At 43.9% G+C, this 17,090-nt stretch overlaps 1 protein-coding gene across 3 annotated transcripts in view; it reads right to left on the minus strand.

Annotated features, from left to right (window-relative positions):
- LOC139413576 (inositol 1,4,5-trisphosphate-gated calcium channel ITPR1-like) overlaps positions 1 to 17,090 on the minus strand; it is a 167,245-nt gene that overhangs the window by 65,130 nt on the left and 85,025 nt on the right. Inside the window, exons 39-42 of one of the 3 annotated variants that reach the window (XM_071161095.1) lie at positions 13,258 to 13,293; positions 4,503 to 4,550; positions 3,164 to 3,299; positions 1,638 to 1,825 (exon numbers count right to left, since the gene is read on the minus strand). In XM_071161095.1, the coding sequence (XP_071017196.1) occupies positions 1,638 to 1,825; positions 3,164 to 3,299; positions 4,503 to 4,550; positions 13,258 to 13,293 (408 nt within the window). The remainder of the gene's footprint in view (positions 1 to 1,637; positions 1,826 to 3,163; positions 3,300 to 4,502; positions 4,551 to 13,257; positions 13,294 to 17,090) is intronic. The other 2 variants (XM_071161093.1, XM_071161094.1) reach the window with 2 other exon arrangements.

Raw genomic sequence — 17,090 nt, forward strand, 5'->3', positions numbered from 1 at the left:
ATGAAGACAACGCGCACCTGCTAATATTGGTTTCCTATTGAACATACTTCTTTCTGTATGAAATATTATAGTTTGATTACATTTTAGGGTATCTGAGGATTAAATAGAAATGTATTTGGACTTGTTGAAACAAAGTGTAGGGGTAGATTTTCAGATTCCTATCTTGGCATGTTGAACGAGTGGATTACTCAAATCGATGGTGCCAACTAAACTGACTTTTTGGGATATAAAGAAGGATTTTATCTAACAAAACGACACTACATGTTAAAGCTGATTTCCTGCAAGACAGAAATGTTAGTGTTCAGCCATGGCCAGCGAAGAGCCCGGATCTCAATCCCATTGAGCACGTCTGGGACCTGTTGGATCAGAGAGTGAGGGCCAGGGCCATTCCCCCCAGAAATGTCTGGGAACTTGCAGGTGCCTTGGTGGAAGAGTGGGGTAACATCTCACAGCAAGAACTGGCAAATCTAGTGCAGTCCATGAGGCGGAGATGCACTGCTGTACTTAATGCAGCTGGTGGCCACACCAGATACTGACTGTTACTTTTTATTTTGACCCCACCTATTCCATTTCTGTTAGTCACATGTCTGTGGAACTTGTTCAGTTTATGTCTCAGTTGGTGAATATTGTTATGATCATACAAATATTTACACATGTTAAGTTTGCTGAAAATAAATGCAGTTGACAGTGAGAGGACGTTTCTTTTTTTGCTGAGTTTAGTTACATATACAGTACAAACATATGCGTCTCTAAAATGTCTCCCTTGTAAATAATCCAGATAGAGCAGCGGTCATGTGCCTCAGTTTCAGTTCAATCATTCCCCATGGCCTCATAGGATTGTTTGACGTTGCCAGTAAACTCTACAGTGGCTCAGTTCTATCAGGAAAAGTATAGAAGTGTTGTGTGGCATGGTGAGCCATCCTCTAAGGGAGCAGGGAGGGAGGGGTGGGTGTGGACTAACGTAAAATGGCTGCCTTATACAGGATCAGAGCATGCCAGTACATGATAGAACAATGCAGTGGAAGGTCTACAATAGGCCTGGTACTGTTCCTATCCAAGGACTTACAGTGCCTCAATAAAGTATTCATACCCCTTGACATTTTGTTGTGTTACAAAGCGGGATAAAATGGATTTGTCATTTTTTTGTTAAGGATCTGCACAATATATTCTGTAATGTCAAAGGGGAAGAAAAATTCAAACATTTGTAAAAAATGTATAAAAAAGAAACAGTATTCAACCCTCTGAGTCAATACATGTTAGAATCACATTTGGCAGCGATTACAGCTGGAAGTATTTCTGGGTGAGTCTAACAGCTTTCCACACCTGGATTGTGCAACATTTACCAATTTAAAAAAATAATTCTTCAAACTCTGTCAAATTAGTTGTTGATCATTGCTAGGCAACCATTTGTAGGTCTTGCCAAGTCAAGGGGTGTGAATACTTTCTGAAGGCACTGTATCTTTCTCCTTACTTTTTTCTCATCTGTGAAGTGTGTTTGGACCAATGATGCATCTTTATGGTAGTGAAATGCACTTTAAAAAATGTTTGTTTGGATTTATCATTCAGGTATGTATTGGGCTTCAGAATCTCCTGACACACCCACATCCTTTTGATTGACAAGTGGCTCTGAGACTCACTTGGATGGTGGTGTTCCCGCCCTCCAGCAGGGCGATGGCCAATAGGATGCTTTCCTGGAAGACGCGGTCACTGGTGGTGTTCATGATGAGGTCTATGACGAGGTCGGAGGCTCCCTCCTTGTCCAGGTGACACTGTACCTCTGACAGGCTCATCTCGCCTCGACTCAGGGCCCCCATACCACCGAGACCTGGAGGGAGGGACAGGGGTCAGTGGTGAAGGGTCAGGAGTGTGATTCTCCCTGTTCTCCTGACTCATAGTGATAAGGAGAGGTTTCAAATCTTTATATCTAAAATCTTACTTCCAAACTACTCAATCACATGGAACCTCTGGCGAAATAGGAAAGTGCCATCTTCCAGGCAGTTGCCTACATGTGTATTTCATTGTCGAACCATTACATATTAATTTACAATGTACTTGCATATATAATTAGAAAGTGAATGCACTGAATGTCTGGAGGGTTGCCAGGCAGTGTCTTGGTTCACATGGGAGACATGGTGAACCAGGAACTAGGCTTATTTCTCAACCCATTCCCATAAGAGGCACAGGGGGTCTAACAGTACTAGTACTTTGTTTGACATGAACATGGCTGGGCAATTAGATATGCTATAACTGGGTAATATGATGTCACGCTATATCAATAAACAGTACAGCTGACACCATGTTAAATGTGATAACACTACATCTACATTCACAGCTATATAGAAATACATGACAACACTTAATCTCCATCCTGGTGACTGACTCATTGGCCTATATGTTGACAACACTACATAGAAAACTCAATATTTTGACTTGAAATAGTGAGGTCAGATCATCACGCAGTGCTTATTATGAGGAGATTACAGTGTTGTGCTTGGTGTGCTCACAGTCACAGGGCCGGACAAGACCTAGACCTCTGTGTGTGTGTGTGTGTGTGTAGATAGGCCTATTGGTTATATAATAGAGAGATAATGAGAAGACCTGTTTGGGAAACAATATCAATATCCCTATCCACCACCATCCATCACACACAGACTTTCACCTCTCAAAGTTGCATTATCGCATGATGGTATGTGGGTGTGTGGGAATGTTTATGTGTGTGTGTCAATATAGAGGAGTCTTTTCTTTGGCAGGTGGCAGAAGTCCAGAGTTCAGAATGAGGTCAGAAGAATATGCAACGTTGTCATGTTTGGTTCCTGTGTGCACTAGAAAGAAACTCATGCTTTTTTGACAGTTTAGTTTCACTCATTTTGTTCATCTGTATCTGGCAAATTACTTCTACAACAGTTTGTGACAACTTACATAAAAGGTACAAAACAAACAGATTTGATTGTACACGGGATCAGAATTACCTGAGCTAACCTTTTCAACCAAAACCATGGACAGACAGGGAGCGAGATGGAGAAGAGAACAGACAGAGACAAGAGGAGACAGACAGACACAGAGAAGATGACAGAGACAAAGAGAGCAGACAAAACAAAGGAGATGACAGATCAATAAATACTATATATAGATACCATACCAAGCGACAGAGAGGTGCTCTCACCTGATTGGCTCTTGCCGGGTCCTACTGGAACCAGGGTTGCGTTGCTGAAGGCCGTCAGGCTGTCCCTCCGCCCAGCACTCCTACTATGGAAGTTACCATAGTAACGGTTGACCAGAATCTGCCTCAGCGCCTCACCCTTCAGAGAGAGGGAAATGGTGGTGTATTAGTGTGATGATGTAAGAGACTTGAGAGGGAGTCTATCATACATTGTACATTATGTGCACCATATATCCATCATCATGTCAATGAGGCCCACTTGAACTGATTAAAGGAGTTTGAAGAGAGAAGGGACGTGAGGTAGACTGCCAGGGCCAATCCAAATAAACATTGTGTGCATGAACTGCACTTAAGTAGTATAGTTTCGCAAAGATGAAGACTAGAGTTGAGTTCAGATGCTTAGTTTGGTTTGACTGGCGTAGGGTTCTGAAAACACCAGGGTTATGGGTTTGATACCTGCATGGGCCACCTATGTTTCTGTGGATAAAGCATCTGTTAAATGTCTATAGTGTTATTACTCTCCCGACATTCTCATTCACTTATTGAATAAACAACCAATAACACAGGTAAAGATCAGTCATCAAGCTTGTTATATCTGGTAGAAGTACAACAGGAATTTGGGTCCTAGCTGTTTTCAGACAGGCCAGCAGGGGGGCCATCCCTCCCACACCATCGCCATGACTAATCCAGAAACCTGTCGGCATCAGCACCATAGAGAATAGAACCTTACTGTCACTGGCAGGAGGCAGACGAATGGGCATTGTGTGAAATGAGCTACACAATCACACGTTGAGAGCCAATCATCCAATCACATTCCACAAACATGAGCTCACATCCTTTACCTCCACTCCTAGGTTCCTTGGAGACAAGTGTGTGGAGGGGGGAAGGTAACATATGTTGTTTAGGTTGGTTCGGCTGTGCTAGGTAGCATTACCCAGTCAGTATTGTAGACTTAAGAAAAAGTCACTGAAATACAAGCTGATCTATTTGACACATTAAGTCAACCATGATTATACTGTATGATGTGCACCAAGTCAGCTAACCACAACTGTAGGGAAAGGGCTGCAGTGGGGTTAGTAAAAACAATCTGTAGAGTTCAGTGACAGGTTGAGGGTTCAGGCTAGGGTGAAAGCCTAACAATCTCAGGGGTCAGTCTTCATCATAGAATGAGTGTTGGGGTTTCTGTTAGGGTTAGGTTCAGAATGACCTATCCTCCTCTGAAACTATGTTTAGGCTTATGGTTATGTTCATGTTAGGATCCTCCAGTTGTTTAGGTTTTAGTTGGGGTTCAGGATTTATGGTTTATGGTTGTGTTCATGTTACGGCCAGGGTTAGTACCTACCCTCCTCTGGTCGTCCAGTATTTTCTGTGGCTGGTTGAGATCCAGCTGCTGGTGCAGTGAGGTGGGTTAGTACAGCACAGCGGGCCAACAGAAACAAATGCAGGGTTAGTCCTCATGCAGCATTTGTATGGCCAACATACAGAGACACATAGTTAATAACTTATTAATAATTTAATTCATTATGGACGTTAAGGTGTAGGGTTGTGCTGTGCCATGCCATTAACAGTGGGTTAGAGCAGAGTGGTGTGAAAGTTAGTGAGGGGTCAAAGCAAAGGGAGGGGTCAGCAGCAGTGAGGATGACTATTAATCAGGAAGTGAAAAGTGAAGGAGAAAATCAACAGTTCACTATACTTAACAACTTACCCAATTTCAATCTGCAAAGTAGGCCATAGTACTACTGTCCATTATAGATATGCACAAATAAAAGTGATCTATGGTTCTCATCGCTCTTTAATGGACCCTTGCCCTTTTGGAGAGATGAGCAAACAAACACTGGGCTACACTTGAGGTTTTGCTTTGATAGGATCCCAGGTCACTTCTGCTATGTGCTTCACATAGGGTTGCAAAGAGTTGAAAACTTTCATTTTCCATGGGAAGTTAAGCCCTGGAATTTGGGGAATTTTGATTAAATTCATCAAAAAGTTAGCTTATAACAGTGAACCTTTTTTTGTGGGATCCACAAGGTAATTCTAGGTCTTGTGGCATATTTTGGTTAAACTATCCCCAATTCAATGGAATTGCAACCCTCTGCATGCACAGTGCACTCTTCCATCACATGTTCAGCTAATTCTCAAGATCTTGCACACTAATGAGATGCTATTGAGCCCACACTACTACACTGTCTGAGCCAAGGACTACATGCTTTCTGGTATGTTTTGATTACAATACTGGGTGGGGTGAAAATATTTTATATGACATACATGATTTTTTGTTAACTAATAAATAGTAGCCTATAGCAAAGTGTGTTTAAATCATTTCTACCTTTAAAACAATTTCTGCAAGTTAGTTATTGCTACCATGTGGGTTTTAGCTTGCTTGAGCCTGCTAACTGAGGAGTGTTAATTCACCTGTTTCCATACATGTTTCATTTAAAAAATGTATCTTACAAAGGAGTTATCTTACAAAGGAACTGCTTAACTATTTATCTGTACATGGAATTGTATTTGGGTTTTTTTCTCATTTTTTTCTAATCTTTACAGGAAAATGCCACGGGCACTATCTGATGTGTGGAGACATTTCACTGTAGCTAATGTAAAAGGAAAAGCGGTGTACATTTACAAATACTGTGCCAAATCACATGTGATTTGGCCAAGTGCATGAAGTTCCCTCACCGCCCACAACAAGCAACCTTTGACAAAAGTCCCTCTACTTCTTTTCGAGGTGAAAATGATGAATCAGACACCTTATCGATAGCAACAGCTTATGGTCCTCCTGGAATCAGAAGTTTTTTTTGACTCAATGGAGGAACGTAGTCAGAGAAATGTGCCCAGCATACACCCTTTCAACCAGACATCCTTTATCTACTAATTTGCTGGGTGCAGAGTTCAACAGAGTTCAAGTGAAGGTCAAGCAAATCATAGAGAAAGCAGACTGTATTGCAATCATCTCTGAAGGGTGGTCGAATGTTTGTGGGCAATAATTAACTACATCACCTCCACCCCTCAACCAGTATTCTACAAGGGACAACAGACACACCGGTCTCTACATTGCAGATGAGATGAAGGCAGTCATCAATGACTTTGGACCACAGAAGGTACTTGCACTGGTGACAGACAATGCTGCGAACATGAAGGCTGCTTGGTCTCAAGTGGAGGAGTCCTACCCTCACATCACACCCATTGGCTGTGCTGCTCATGCATTGAATCTGCACCTCGAGGACATCATGGCACTGAAAACAATATATACACTACAAAAGAGCCAAGGAAATGGTTAGGTATGTGACGGGTCATCAAGTAGCAGCTCTTGGCAGTCTGGCGATGTACACTTCCAAGCAAGGGCTTTAGGATGGAGATGCAATATGGCAGTCATGCCAAATATCTCATCAGCCACCTGGTGGAAGGGACTTTGTGGATCTGAGGCTCTTTCCCCTGTTGCTTCCATCATCCTCCAAATCCCACCAACATCAGTCGCCTCAGAGTGCAACTGGTCCTTGTTTGGGAACACACACACCAAAGCATGCAACAGGCTGACCAATAAAAGTGTTAAAAAATTGGTGGCCATCCGGGCAAATCTGAGGCTTTTTGAGCCTGACAATGAGCCTTCCTCAACAAGGTTGGAAAGTGAGTGACAATGAGTCCTCAGAGTCTGATGATCAAGAGGTGGACATTGAGGAGGTCCAGGGAGAAGACATGGAAGCCTGAGTGGAAGACAACCAAAGCTTTAGTTTCTAGACTATAATTTTACAGATGTATTTTGAGAAAGGTTTTGGGATCATTGGGGATCATTCAATATTCCCTTTCTTTTGTTGTTCAGTGAATCATCCCATGTGAAGAGTCAACTCATTTAATTAAAGTTATATTCGTAACTAAATCGGGTTTTTTTCTTCTATTGGAAGGATTTAATCATTTGCAATTATGTCTACTTATGATAATGTAAAAGGTTTATGTTTCTGTCTCCATATGATATGGTAAATATATCCAATGTAACAAACATCTACATTTAATTGGCATTATTATTAATTTGCATTATTTCCGTTAATTCCCATATATTCCCGTTAATTCCCACGGAAAGATTCCACCTCTGAATATTCCCCAAAATGTGTAACCCTAGCTACACATGAATCATCCAAATATAGTATCTACATTCGTAATTCCTGGTAGCTAGCTACAACTGCTCGGAGTAGGACCAGGCTTCCATAAAATCATGCTCATTACATAAGAAACACTAGAAGGGGAGTGGAGGGAGGTGTGGATGGGGGAGGGAGAGAGGGGGTTAACATAATGTTGCTCAGGAGGGAACCAGGACACTGAACTAGTGACACACAGGAGCTTAGAGAGCCCATATGTCACCAAAACAACACAGAGAATAAAACAACAAAACACAACACTGGGGCACTGCCAGCACAACCATGGGTCCCCCTGAAACATAATCAGACAGCTCTGCCAGCACAACCATGGGTCCCCCTGAAACAAGGTCAGACAGCTCTGCCAGCACAACCATGGGTCCCCCTGAAACAAGGTCAGACAGCTCTGCCAGCACAACCATGGGTCCCCCTGAAACAAGGTCAGACAGCTCTGCCAGCACAACCATGGGTCCCCCTGAAATAAGGTCAGACAAGACAACACAGGGGCTCTGCCATAACCAGAGGGCTGTAGGTGTGTGGAGGGGTTGTTCTATCCTTGGGGGTAATGAAAATCCCCCAAAGTCCCCACAAGGATAGTAAATCAAGAAAAAAGTATCCCTCGTGGGGACATTTCTCACATCCCCATGAGGACAAAGGCTATTTTAAGCATAGGGGTTAGGTTTATGGTTACAATTCGGGTTAGGGTTTCTGTTAGTGTGTCCCAGTAGAGAAGCAGAGGCAGGGTTGTCCTACTGCAGCTCAGTCAGACAGTCAGAAGTGGCTACACCATCCTCCCCCACCGTGACCACATCAAAGCCAGACAGCCACCGTCACGCAGATCTGCTCCCTCTCCACACCGCCCACGGGCCGACCACAGTGACCGCACAGCAACTCCTCATGCTCACCACATCCTCTTCAAAAACCGTTCCACCGAGTTGGAATCTCCCCGCGGCAAGCCCCTGCTGTCGGTCTCTGAAATCTCCAGCTTCCCCATTAGAGGAAACACACACGTACAGTTTTACGTGTACACACACACGCGCACAAGCTTATGAACGGGGGGGGGGGGGGGGGGGGGCGTGTGTGTGCACGTCCATGTGTTTGAGTCATGTTTAGTTTCGTTGTGACCGAAATGGATCCTGGGGTTTACCGCTTGGCTGCTCACTGTGTCCAAACACCATAAAGACATCAAGGGAACCTAATTAAAATAGTATGTTGCTCTGTCATTTTCACTGCAACTGACCTGCTTTTCTCAAACATGTACCACCCAAGATCTAGAGCCAAGGTGAGTTCCAGCCTAGTGAGTGTCAACTTTTGGTAACAAATGGCTGGTCTGGAACTACCTTCATACTTGGTTAACCATATGGGGACCTATTTAGTAAGGTAAAATAATAATTCAGAACGTGGCAGATGCATATGTAATGTATAGAGCTGATACAATTCCCTATTCTACATGAGTATCAGATCTGCTGTACACCATTTGTATCGGACTGCCCTGTGATGTTAGACTCTTCTGAACAGAGCCCAGTCTCTCTAACTGATTTGCCTTCCTCTTTAAATCCTGGGCCCAGGTGTTAAGGCAAGACCTGGCAATCTGCAGTGGAGCCAACTCCACTACCTTACATAACAAGCTGAGTGAGGCAACACAGGCCCCAGCTCAGGCGGAGGACGATGTGAATGTGTGTGTACTCTGCAGTCACGGCCTCACCTATCAGTTGCCAAGCTAAGGTTGGTCCATACGGTACATTATGAAATACCTTATTCAACCGTCAATCACTGAAGTGGACACGCGTGGTTTCCTATCCTGGTTCTGGGGAACCCAGTCAACCCACAGGGTTCTAGCCTAACACTGACAAACATTCGTCTTCACCTAACCAACATCAATCAATATTGAAGCCCTTGATGTGTTGAATCGAGATACAGGTAACTGCCAAAATAAAGGAAAACAACATAAAGTGTCTTAATAGGGCGTTGGGCACCATGAGACGCCAGCACAGCTTCAATGCACCTTGACATAGATTCTACAAGTGTCTGGAACTCTATTGGAGGGATGCGACACCATTCTTCCACCAGAAATTCCATAATTTTGTGTTTTTTTGATGGTGGTAGAAAACACTGTCTCAGGCACCGCTCCAGAATCTCCCATTAGCATTCAATTGGGTTGAGATCTGGTAACAGACACACAGACACCCTTTTAACCCTCTTTCAAATTCACTGAGATCTCTTCTTCTAGCCATGGTAGCCAAAATAATGGGCAACTGGGCATCTTTAGACATGACAATAAGCATGATAGGATGGTAATTGCTCAGGTACTCAGGAAACACACCTGTGTGGAAGCACCTGCTTCAATATACTTTTATCCCTCATTTACTCAAGTGTTTTCATTATTTTATCAGTTGTCTGTAGTTAGTGCTGGGCTGGAACAAAACTGATCACCCCTGTTAGTTGGAACAGAATTGAGGAGTACTACAAACATATTTGAGCGCAGCGCATAAAGTAACAAACAGTACATGTTTCACATTCTCCTGCTCTGCCTCAGTGGTGCCGAGGAGATCCACTTTCACAGGAGTAGAGGGTGAAAGGAGAGGAGCCACAAGCACTTTTTTCTATTGTAATTGACTGTACGCTTGTTTATTCCATGTGTAACTCTGTGTCGTTTGTGTCGCACTGCTTTGCTTTATCTTGGCCAGGTCGCAGTTGTAAATGAGAACTTGTTCTCAGCTAGCTTACCTGGTTAAATAAAGGTGAAATAAAATACATTTTAAAGAATCCCAGCCGGTGTGAGGATCACCTCCAACACACTACAACGCCACAGAAAAAAACTGACTCCACGTAGCCTACAGACACAGTGTGAGTGTCTGCAGGACTGTATGTGTGAGAGAGGAAAGGAGAAAAGAGGAAAGGAGAAAAGAGGAAAGGAGAAAAGGGGAAAGAGACAATGGAAAGAGAGAAAGGTGTTGTGAATGACATTTGAAAGGAGCTAAGAGATGGAAGGGAAAAAGGAAGGAGAGAGAGGAGGAATCAGGGAGAAAGAGGGAGAAACGTTGGCTAGAGAAGGTAGAGTGGGCGAGGTTGTCTGGCTTGCTTTCCTCAATACTGCCTTGTTATTACATCAGAGCTGGCGGCAAGAAGGGAGGGAGGGGCACTTAACAGGTGTGGATAGGGAAGGCTGTAGATAGCTGTACTGTATACCCCCCACCCCGACCCTGTACCCCCCTATACCCTCTGACCTTGTAACCGCTTAGCCTCCGACCCTGCACCCCCTATAGCCTCCGACCCTGTACGCCCTATAGCCCCTGACCCTGTACGCCCTATAGCCTCCGACCCTGTACGCCCTATAGCCCCCGACCCTGTACGCCCTATAGTCCCCGACCCTGTACGCCCTATAGCCCCCGACCCTGTACCCCCCTATACCCTCTGACCTTGTAACCGCTTAGCCTCCGACCCTGCACCCCCTATAGCCTCCAACCCTGTACGCCCTATTGCCCCCGACCCTGTACCCCCCTATACCCTCTGACCTTGTAACCGCTTAGCCTCCGACCCTGCACCCCCTATAGCCTCCGACCCTGTACGCCCTATTGCCCCCGACCCTGTACCCCCTATAGCCCCCGACCCTGTACCCCCTTTAGCCCCGACCCTGTACGCCCTATAGCCCCCGACCCTGTACCCCCTATAGCCCCCGACCCTGTACCCCCTATAGCCCCGACCCTGTACCCCCTATAGCCCCGACCCTGTACCCCCTATAGCCCCCGACCCTGTACGCCCTATATCCCCAACACTGTACGCCCTATATCCCCGACCCTGTACGCCCTATATCCCCGACCATGTACGCCCTATATCCCCGACCATGTACGCCCTATATCCCCGACCCTGTACGCCCTATATACACCAACCCTGTACGCCCTATATCCCCGACCCTGTACCCCCGACCCTGTACGCCCTATAGCCCCAGACCCTGTACCCCGGACCCTGTACGCCCTATATCCCCGACCTTGTACGCCCTATATCCCCGACCCTGTATCCCCGACCCTGTACGCCCTATAGCCCCAGACCCTGTACCCCGGACCCTGTACGCCCTATATCCCCGACCCTGTACGCCCTATATCCCCGACCCTGTATCCCCGACCCTGTACGCCCTATAGCTCAGAACCTGTACACCCTATAGCCCCAGACCCTGTACCATCCGACCCTGTACCCCCTATAGCCCCCTTCTGCAAAGGCAAAGCCAGTGTCTCTGGGACAACAACTCCTCCGCACTTTTATTGGCTATTACTTCTGAAGGTCACACATCAGTGGAGGGGAGAGAGGTAGAGAGAGAGAGATGCAGGCTGGGTTCCAGGGAGAGAGAGGCAGGGAGAGAGATGCAGGCTGGGTTCCAGGGAGAGGGAGAGAGCGGCAGGGCGAGAGGTTTAGATAGGCAGGGAGAGGTATAGAGAGAGATGCAGGCTGGGTTCCAGGTAAAGGGAGATAGAGGCAGGCTGAGTTCCAGGAAAAATAAAAAAAGCCAGCCCGGTCGTTATGTAACCATCGCCCCAGAGCTGGCAGCGGCCCAGGAATCGTGCAACTTGCAGGCAGGGAAAACTAGGACACAGCCGCACACCTTCCTAGTCCTAGATATACCGTCACAGTGCCCCCTACTGACATCCTGCGGAAAGCCCAGACCTCACGTAGAATGAGGAAGACACTGAAAAGGTAGATAATGGAGATTAAGGAAAACTTAAAATCAGGAAATTGCGAAAAGAAGAGAAGGTAAATAAATGGCACACACATGAGAAGCCAACATTACTGGTCCAAAATTCATGTTATAGGTCAAACAGACAGTATCAGAAGTTATACTAAACTCTCCTCTTATGACAGCAGGTAGCCTAGCGGTTAGAGCGTTGGGCCAGTACCTGAAAGGTTGCTGGTTCAAATACCCGAGTAGTCAAGGTGAAAGATCTGTTGAATTGTGTCCTTGAACAAGGCACTTAACTCTAATTTGCTCCAGGAGAGCCGTACTACTATGCTGATCCTGTAAAACAACATTTCCCTGCAGTTCTTCCTGACTAGGAAATACTCCTGGTCCTGCTGCAATATCATTGACTAAAGCTCCTCCTGAAAGCTCGCTTCATCCTTCTGGGGAAATAGGGAGGGACGTTCCTAAATGAACCATGTACACACATTCCACAGCCCTTTTGAAGGCCCTATAAAAAATACATTAAAACAACTCAACCTACTGTGGTGAGTTAGAATAGTAGAACACACAAGGTGCACCAACATTTTTTCTATTATGTCAGTCACTGATAGTCACTCAATCAGCCCATGTCAGCAAAACATTTACCTAAAATTAGTATTCATGGTTGAATTAAAAGGGCGGGGGGGGGAATTAAAAGGGCCCCTCCGTTGGTTTTGTTAGTCAGTCTCACTCAGATATCACATTAAAAACTGCAAACATTTCTCTCTACCCTATGGCAAAATGTGTAGAATTGCAGGAAATTAGTATAAATGCATAAAATGTGTTATAATATTGCAAAATATTCTCTCTGCCCCATGGAAAAATGTGTAGAATTGCCGCAAACTTGCTTTAAAACTGCAACGTGTTCTCTAAAATGTGTATAATTGCACAAATTGCATGTGGGTACACAAACTTGTGAGCAACTGAGGACCCTCATGATAAGTTCAGATTTCTTGTGGCCTCCACCGCCATCAAAGGGGCCTTAGAGAGACTGGGTATGTCCAAACACACTGACAGCCTGCCCTACCAGCATGGGACACTGGAACAGCATAACACTATTGGGTAATGCACACACACACACTTAGCTTTACTTACTGAATGGGAGGGTGAGAGGGAAAGCAAACCAGAACTACCACTACAAGCCCAGACGTACTACCTACAGACACGTATCACCACCACATACAGACACAACCACAGACCACAGGCACATTGACAGAACAAGTGAAAGAGGGAGCAAGAAGTAGAAGAAAAAGAGGAACAACCTCTGGCATATCCATCTCATCATTAAAGGATCTGAGCTGAAAGAGAAGAGAGGAGGGTTAGATTGGTTAGTATAGGGAGGATACAGGCTGCTGCTGTACCATTGTGAACACCACAACATAAGGGAACATATATCAACTTTATTCAGACAACCGATAAAAACGGTCTTCAAAGCACTCATGTCATGTGTATCTTATCAAACATGTAATACTTTAGAAAAGACACCCTTTCCTCTGGTCTAAAAAAAATATCCCAATGCCCCAGGGCAGTGATTGGGGACATTGCCCTGTGTAGGGTGCTGCCTTTCGGATGGGACATTAAACAGGTGTCTTGACTCTCTGTGGTCACAAAAGATCTCATGGCACTTATTGTAAGAGTAGAGGCCCTCATCCCATCACGGTCATCTAATCATCACCAGCTTCCCTGTAACTATTCCCCAGGTCGTTGCTGTGAATTAGAATGTGTTCTGTCAACTTACCTGGTAAAATAAGGGTTAAATTCATTTGAAAAAGAATACTACTTGACGAGTCAAATAAGCTTGTGGACCTTGATAGGACTGCAATTCACTTAACACTTTCATTACTTTTTTACACAGTTATTACACATTGATTACACTAATCACTCCTATTTCATATGTCACAGCGATTCACTGATACATATGGTATGATTCTGGTGCTAAGCGGACATATGGAATTGTTTCAAGATGGTCATACTATGGATGATTTTTTGGACCTCTTTAGGTATAAAATAAATGTTTTGATAAAATATTGATTTTATCCGTTACTACTAAAGCCCATATACACGCATTGAATAACAGTCATAAAAGGCAAAAAGGAGAGTCAAAAAATGTATCACAAAAAACAAGGTTTTAAAGTGTCCTAAATCTAGGAATTATACTCAGGAAATATATATATATATATATATATATATATATATATATATATATATATATAGACAGTACCAGTCAAAAGTTTGGACACACCTACTCATTCAAGGGTTTATCTTTATTTTCACTATTTTCTACATTGTAGAATAATAGTGAAGACATCACAACTATGAAATAACACACATGGAATCATGTAGTAACCAAAAAAGTGTTTAACAAATCAAAATATATTTTAGATTCTTCAAAGTAGCCACTTTGCCTTGATGACAGCTCTGCACACTCTTGGCATTCCCTCAACCAGCTTCATCTGGAATGCTTTTCCAACAGTTCCTACATATGCTGAGCACTTGTTGGCAGCTTTGTCTTCACTCTGTGGTCCAACTTATCCCAAACCATCTCAATTGGGTTGAGGTCGGGTGATTGTGGAGGCCAGGTCATCTGACGCAGCACTCCATCACTCTCCTTGGTCAAATAGCCCTTACACAGCCTGGAGGTCTGTTGGGTCATTGTCCTGTTGAAAAACAAATGATAGTGGGACTAAGCGCAAACCAGATGGGATATCACTGCAGAATGCTGTGGTAGCCATGCTGGTTAAGTGTGCCTTGAATTCTAAATAAATCACTGACATTATCACCAGCAAGGCACCCCCACACCATCACACCTCCTCCTCCATGCTTCACGGTGGGAACCACACATGTGGAGATAATTCGTTCACCTACTCTGCGTCTCACAGATTTCAACCGGTCTAATGTCCATTGCTCGTATTTCTTGGCCCAAGCAAGTCTCCTCTTCTTATTGGTGTCCTTTAGTAGTGGTTTCTTTGTAGCAATTCGAACATGAAGGCCTTATTCACGCAATCTCCTGTGAACAGTTGATGTTGAGATGTGTCTGTTACTTTTTATTTGGGCTGCAATCGGAGGTGCAGTTAACTCTAATGAACTTATTCTCTGCAGCAGAGGTAACTCTGGGTCTTCCTTTCCTGTGGCGGTCCTCATGAGAGCCAGTTTCATCATAGCGCTTGATGATTTTTGTAACTGCACTTGAAGAAACTTTCAAAGTTCTTGAAATTTTCCGGATTGACTAACCTTCATGTCTTAAAGTAATGATTCTCTGTTTATTTGAGCTGTTCTTGACATAATATGGACTTGGTCTTTAACCAAATAGGGCCATCTTCTGTATAACACCCCTACTTTGTTACAACACAACTGATTGGCTCAAACGCATTAACCTTTTTGGGATAGGGGGCAGCATTTTCACTTTTGGATGATTAGCGTGCCCAGAGTGAACTGCCTCCTAGTCTGTTCCAGATGCTAATATATGCATATTATTTATAGTATTGAATAGAAAACACTCTGAAGTTTCTACATCTATTTGAATGATGTCTGTGAGTATAACAGAACTCATATGGCAGGCAAAAACCTGAGAAAAAATCCAACTAGGAAGTGGGAAATCTGAGGTTTGTAGTTTTTCAACTCAGCCCCCATTGAAGATACAGGGTGATATTAGTTATGTTTCATTTTCCAAGGCTTCCACTAGATGTCAACAGTATTTAGAACCTGTTTTGAGGATTCTACTCTAAAGGAGGGGCTCATAATGGCTCTTTGAGTGAGTGGTCTGGCAGAGTGCCACAGCCTCGGTCTGGCGCACTCACGTGAAAGGTAGCTACGCTCCACTTCATTTGTACAGACAAAGGAATTGTCCGGTTGGAAAATTAATGAAGTTTTATGTTAAAAACATCCTAAAGACTTACTCCATACTTAGTTTGGCATGTTTCTACGGGCTGTAACGGAACTTTTTGAACTTTTCGTCCAAAGTTTGGCGCGACCTGAACGCGCTTATGGATTTGTTTACCAAACGCCCTAACAAAAGAAGATAGTTGGACATAACTGATGGACATTATCGAACAAATCAAACATTTATGGTGGAACTGGGATTCCTGGGAGTGCATTCTGATGAAGATCAAAGGTAAATGAATATTTAAAATGCTATTTCTGAGTAATGTTGACTACCCAATATGGTGGGTATCTTTTTGGCTGCTTTGTTGTCTAAAGGCTGTACTCAGATTATTGCATGGTTTGCTTTCTTCGTAAAGTTTTTAAAAAATCTGACACAGCGGTTGCATTAAGGAGAAGTTTATCTAAAGTTCCATGTATATCTTTCCGCTAGTGGGAACCCCAGTCCTAGAAAGGTTAAGGAAAGAAATTTCACTATTTAACTTTTAACAAGGCACACCTGTTAATTGAAATGCATTCCAGGTGGCTACCTCATGAAGCTGGTTGAGAGAATGCCAAGAGTGTGCAAAGCTGTCATCAAGGCAAAGGGTGGCTACAGTGAAGAATCTGAAATATAAAATATATTTTGATTTGCTTAACACTTTTACTACATGATTCTATATGTGTTATTTCATAGTGTTGATGTCTTCACTATTATTCTACAACGTAAAAAATAGTAAAGATAAAACCCTTGAATGAGTAGGTGTCCAAACTTTTGACTGGTTCTGTATATATTCTTTAATACATATTTAACCCCTTTTTTGGGGTAGGCACAAAACTACCTTCATTACTTCAATTTATTTTTATACCAGTACCGGGTACCTTCAGACGAATCCCGTGACACTTGTGGGGGTCGTATAGCAAAATGGAGAACACCATCGTGAGAATCTCCCCTTTCCACAGCGGGGTCCCATTAGTTTGTAGCCCAAACGGTTCGGACACCACTAAACAGAAATTGGCACATCGACTGTGCTGACTTTAGACGAGTCTCCTGACACTTGTATGGGTCAAAGAGAAAAACGGACAACACCATCGTGTTCAGTCAAACCGTTCGGACGCTACAGACCGAAAACCTATTTTCGGGATGTCTAATGGTCTGACAAACACAGCTCTAGCTCTGCCACCTTTCACTGCAGATGCGGAAGTGCAACATCGGCGGATGTTATTTTAAAATTAT

This window comes from Oncorhynchus clarkii, chromosome 7 (assembly GCF_045791955.1).
Source record: "Oncorhynchus clarkii lewisi isolate Uvic-CL-2024 chromosome 7, UVic_Ocla_1.0, whole genome shotgun sequence".
Taxonomy (NCBI): domain Eukaryota; kingdom Metazoa; phylum Chordata; class Actinopteri; order Salmoniformes; family Salmonidae; genus Oncorhynchus; species Oncorhynchus clarkii.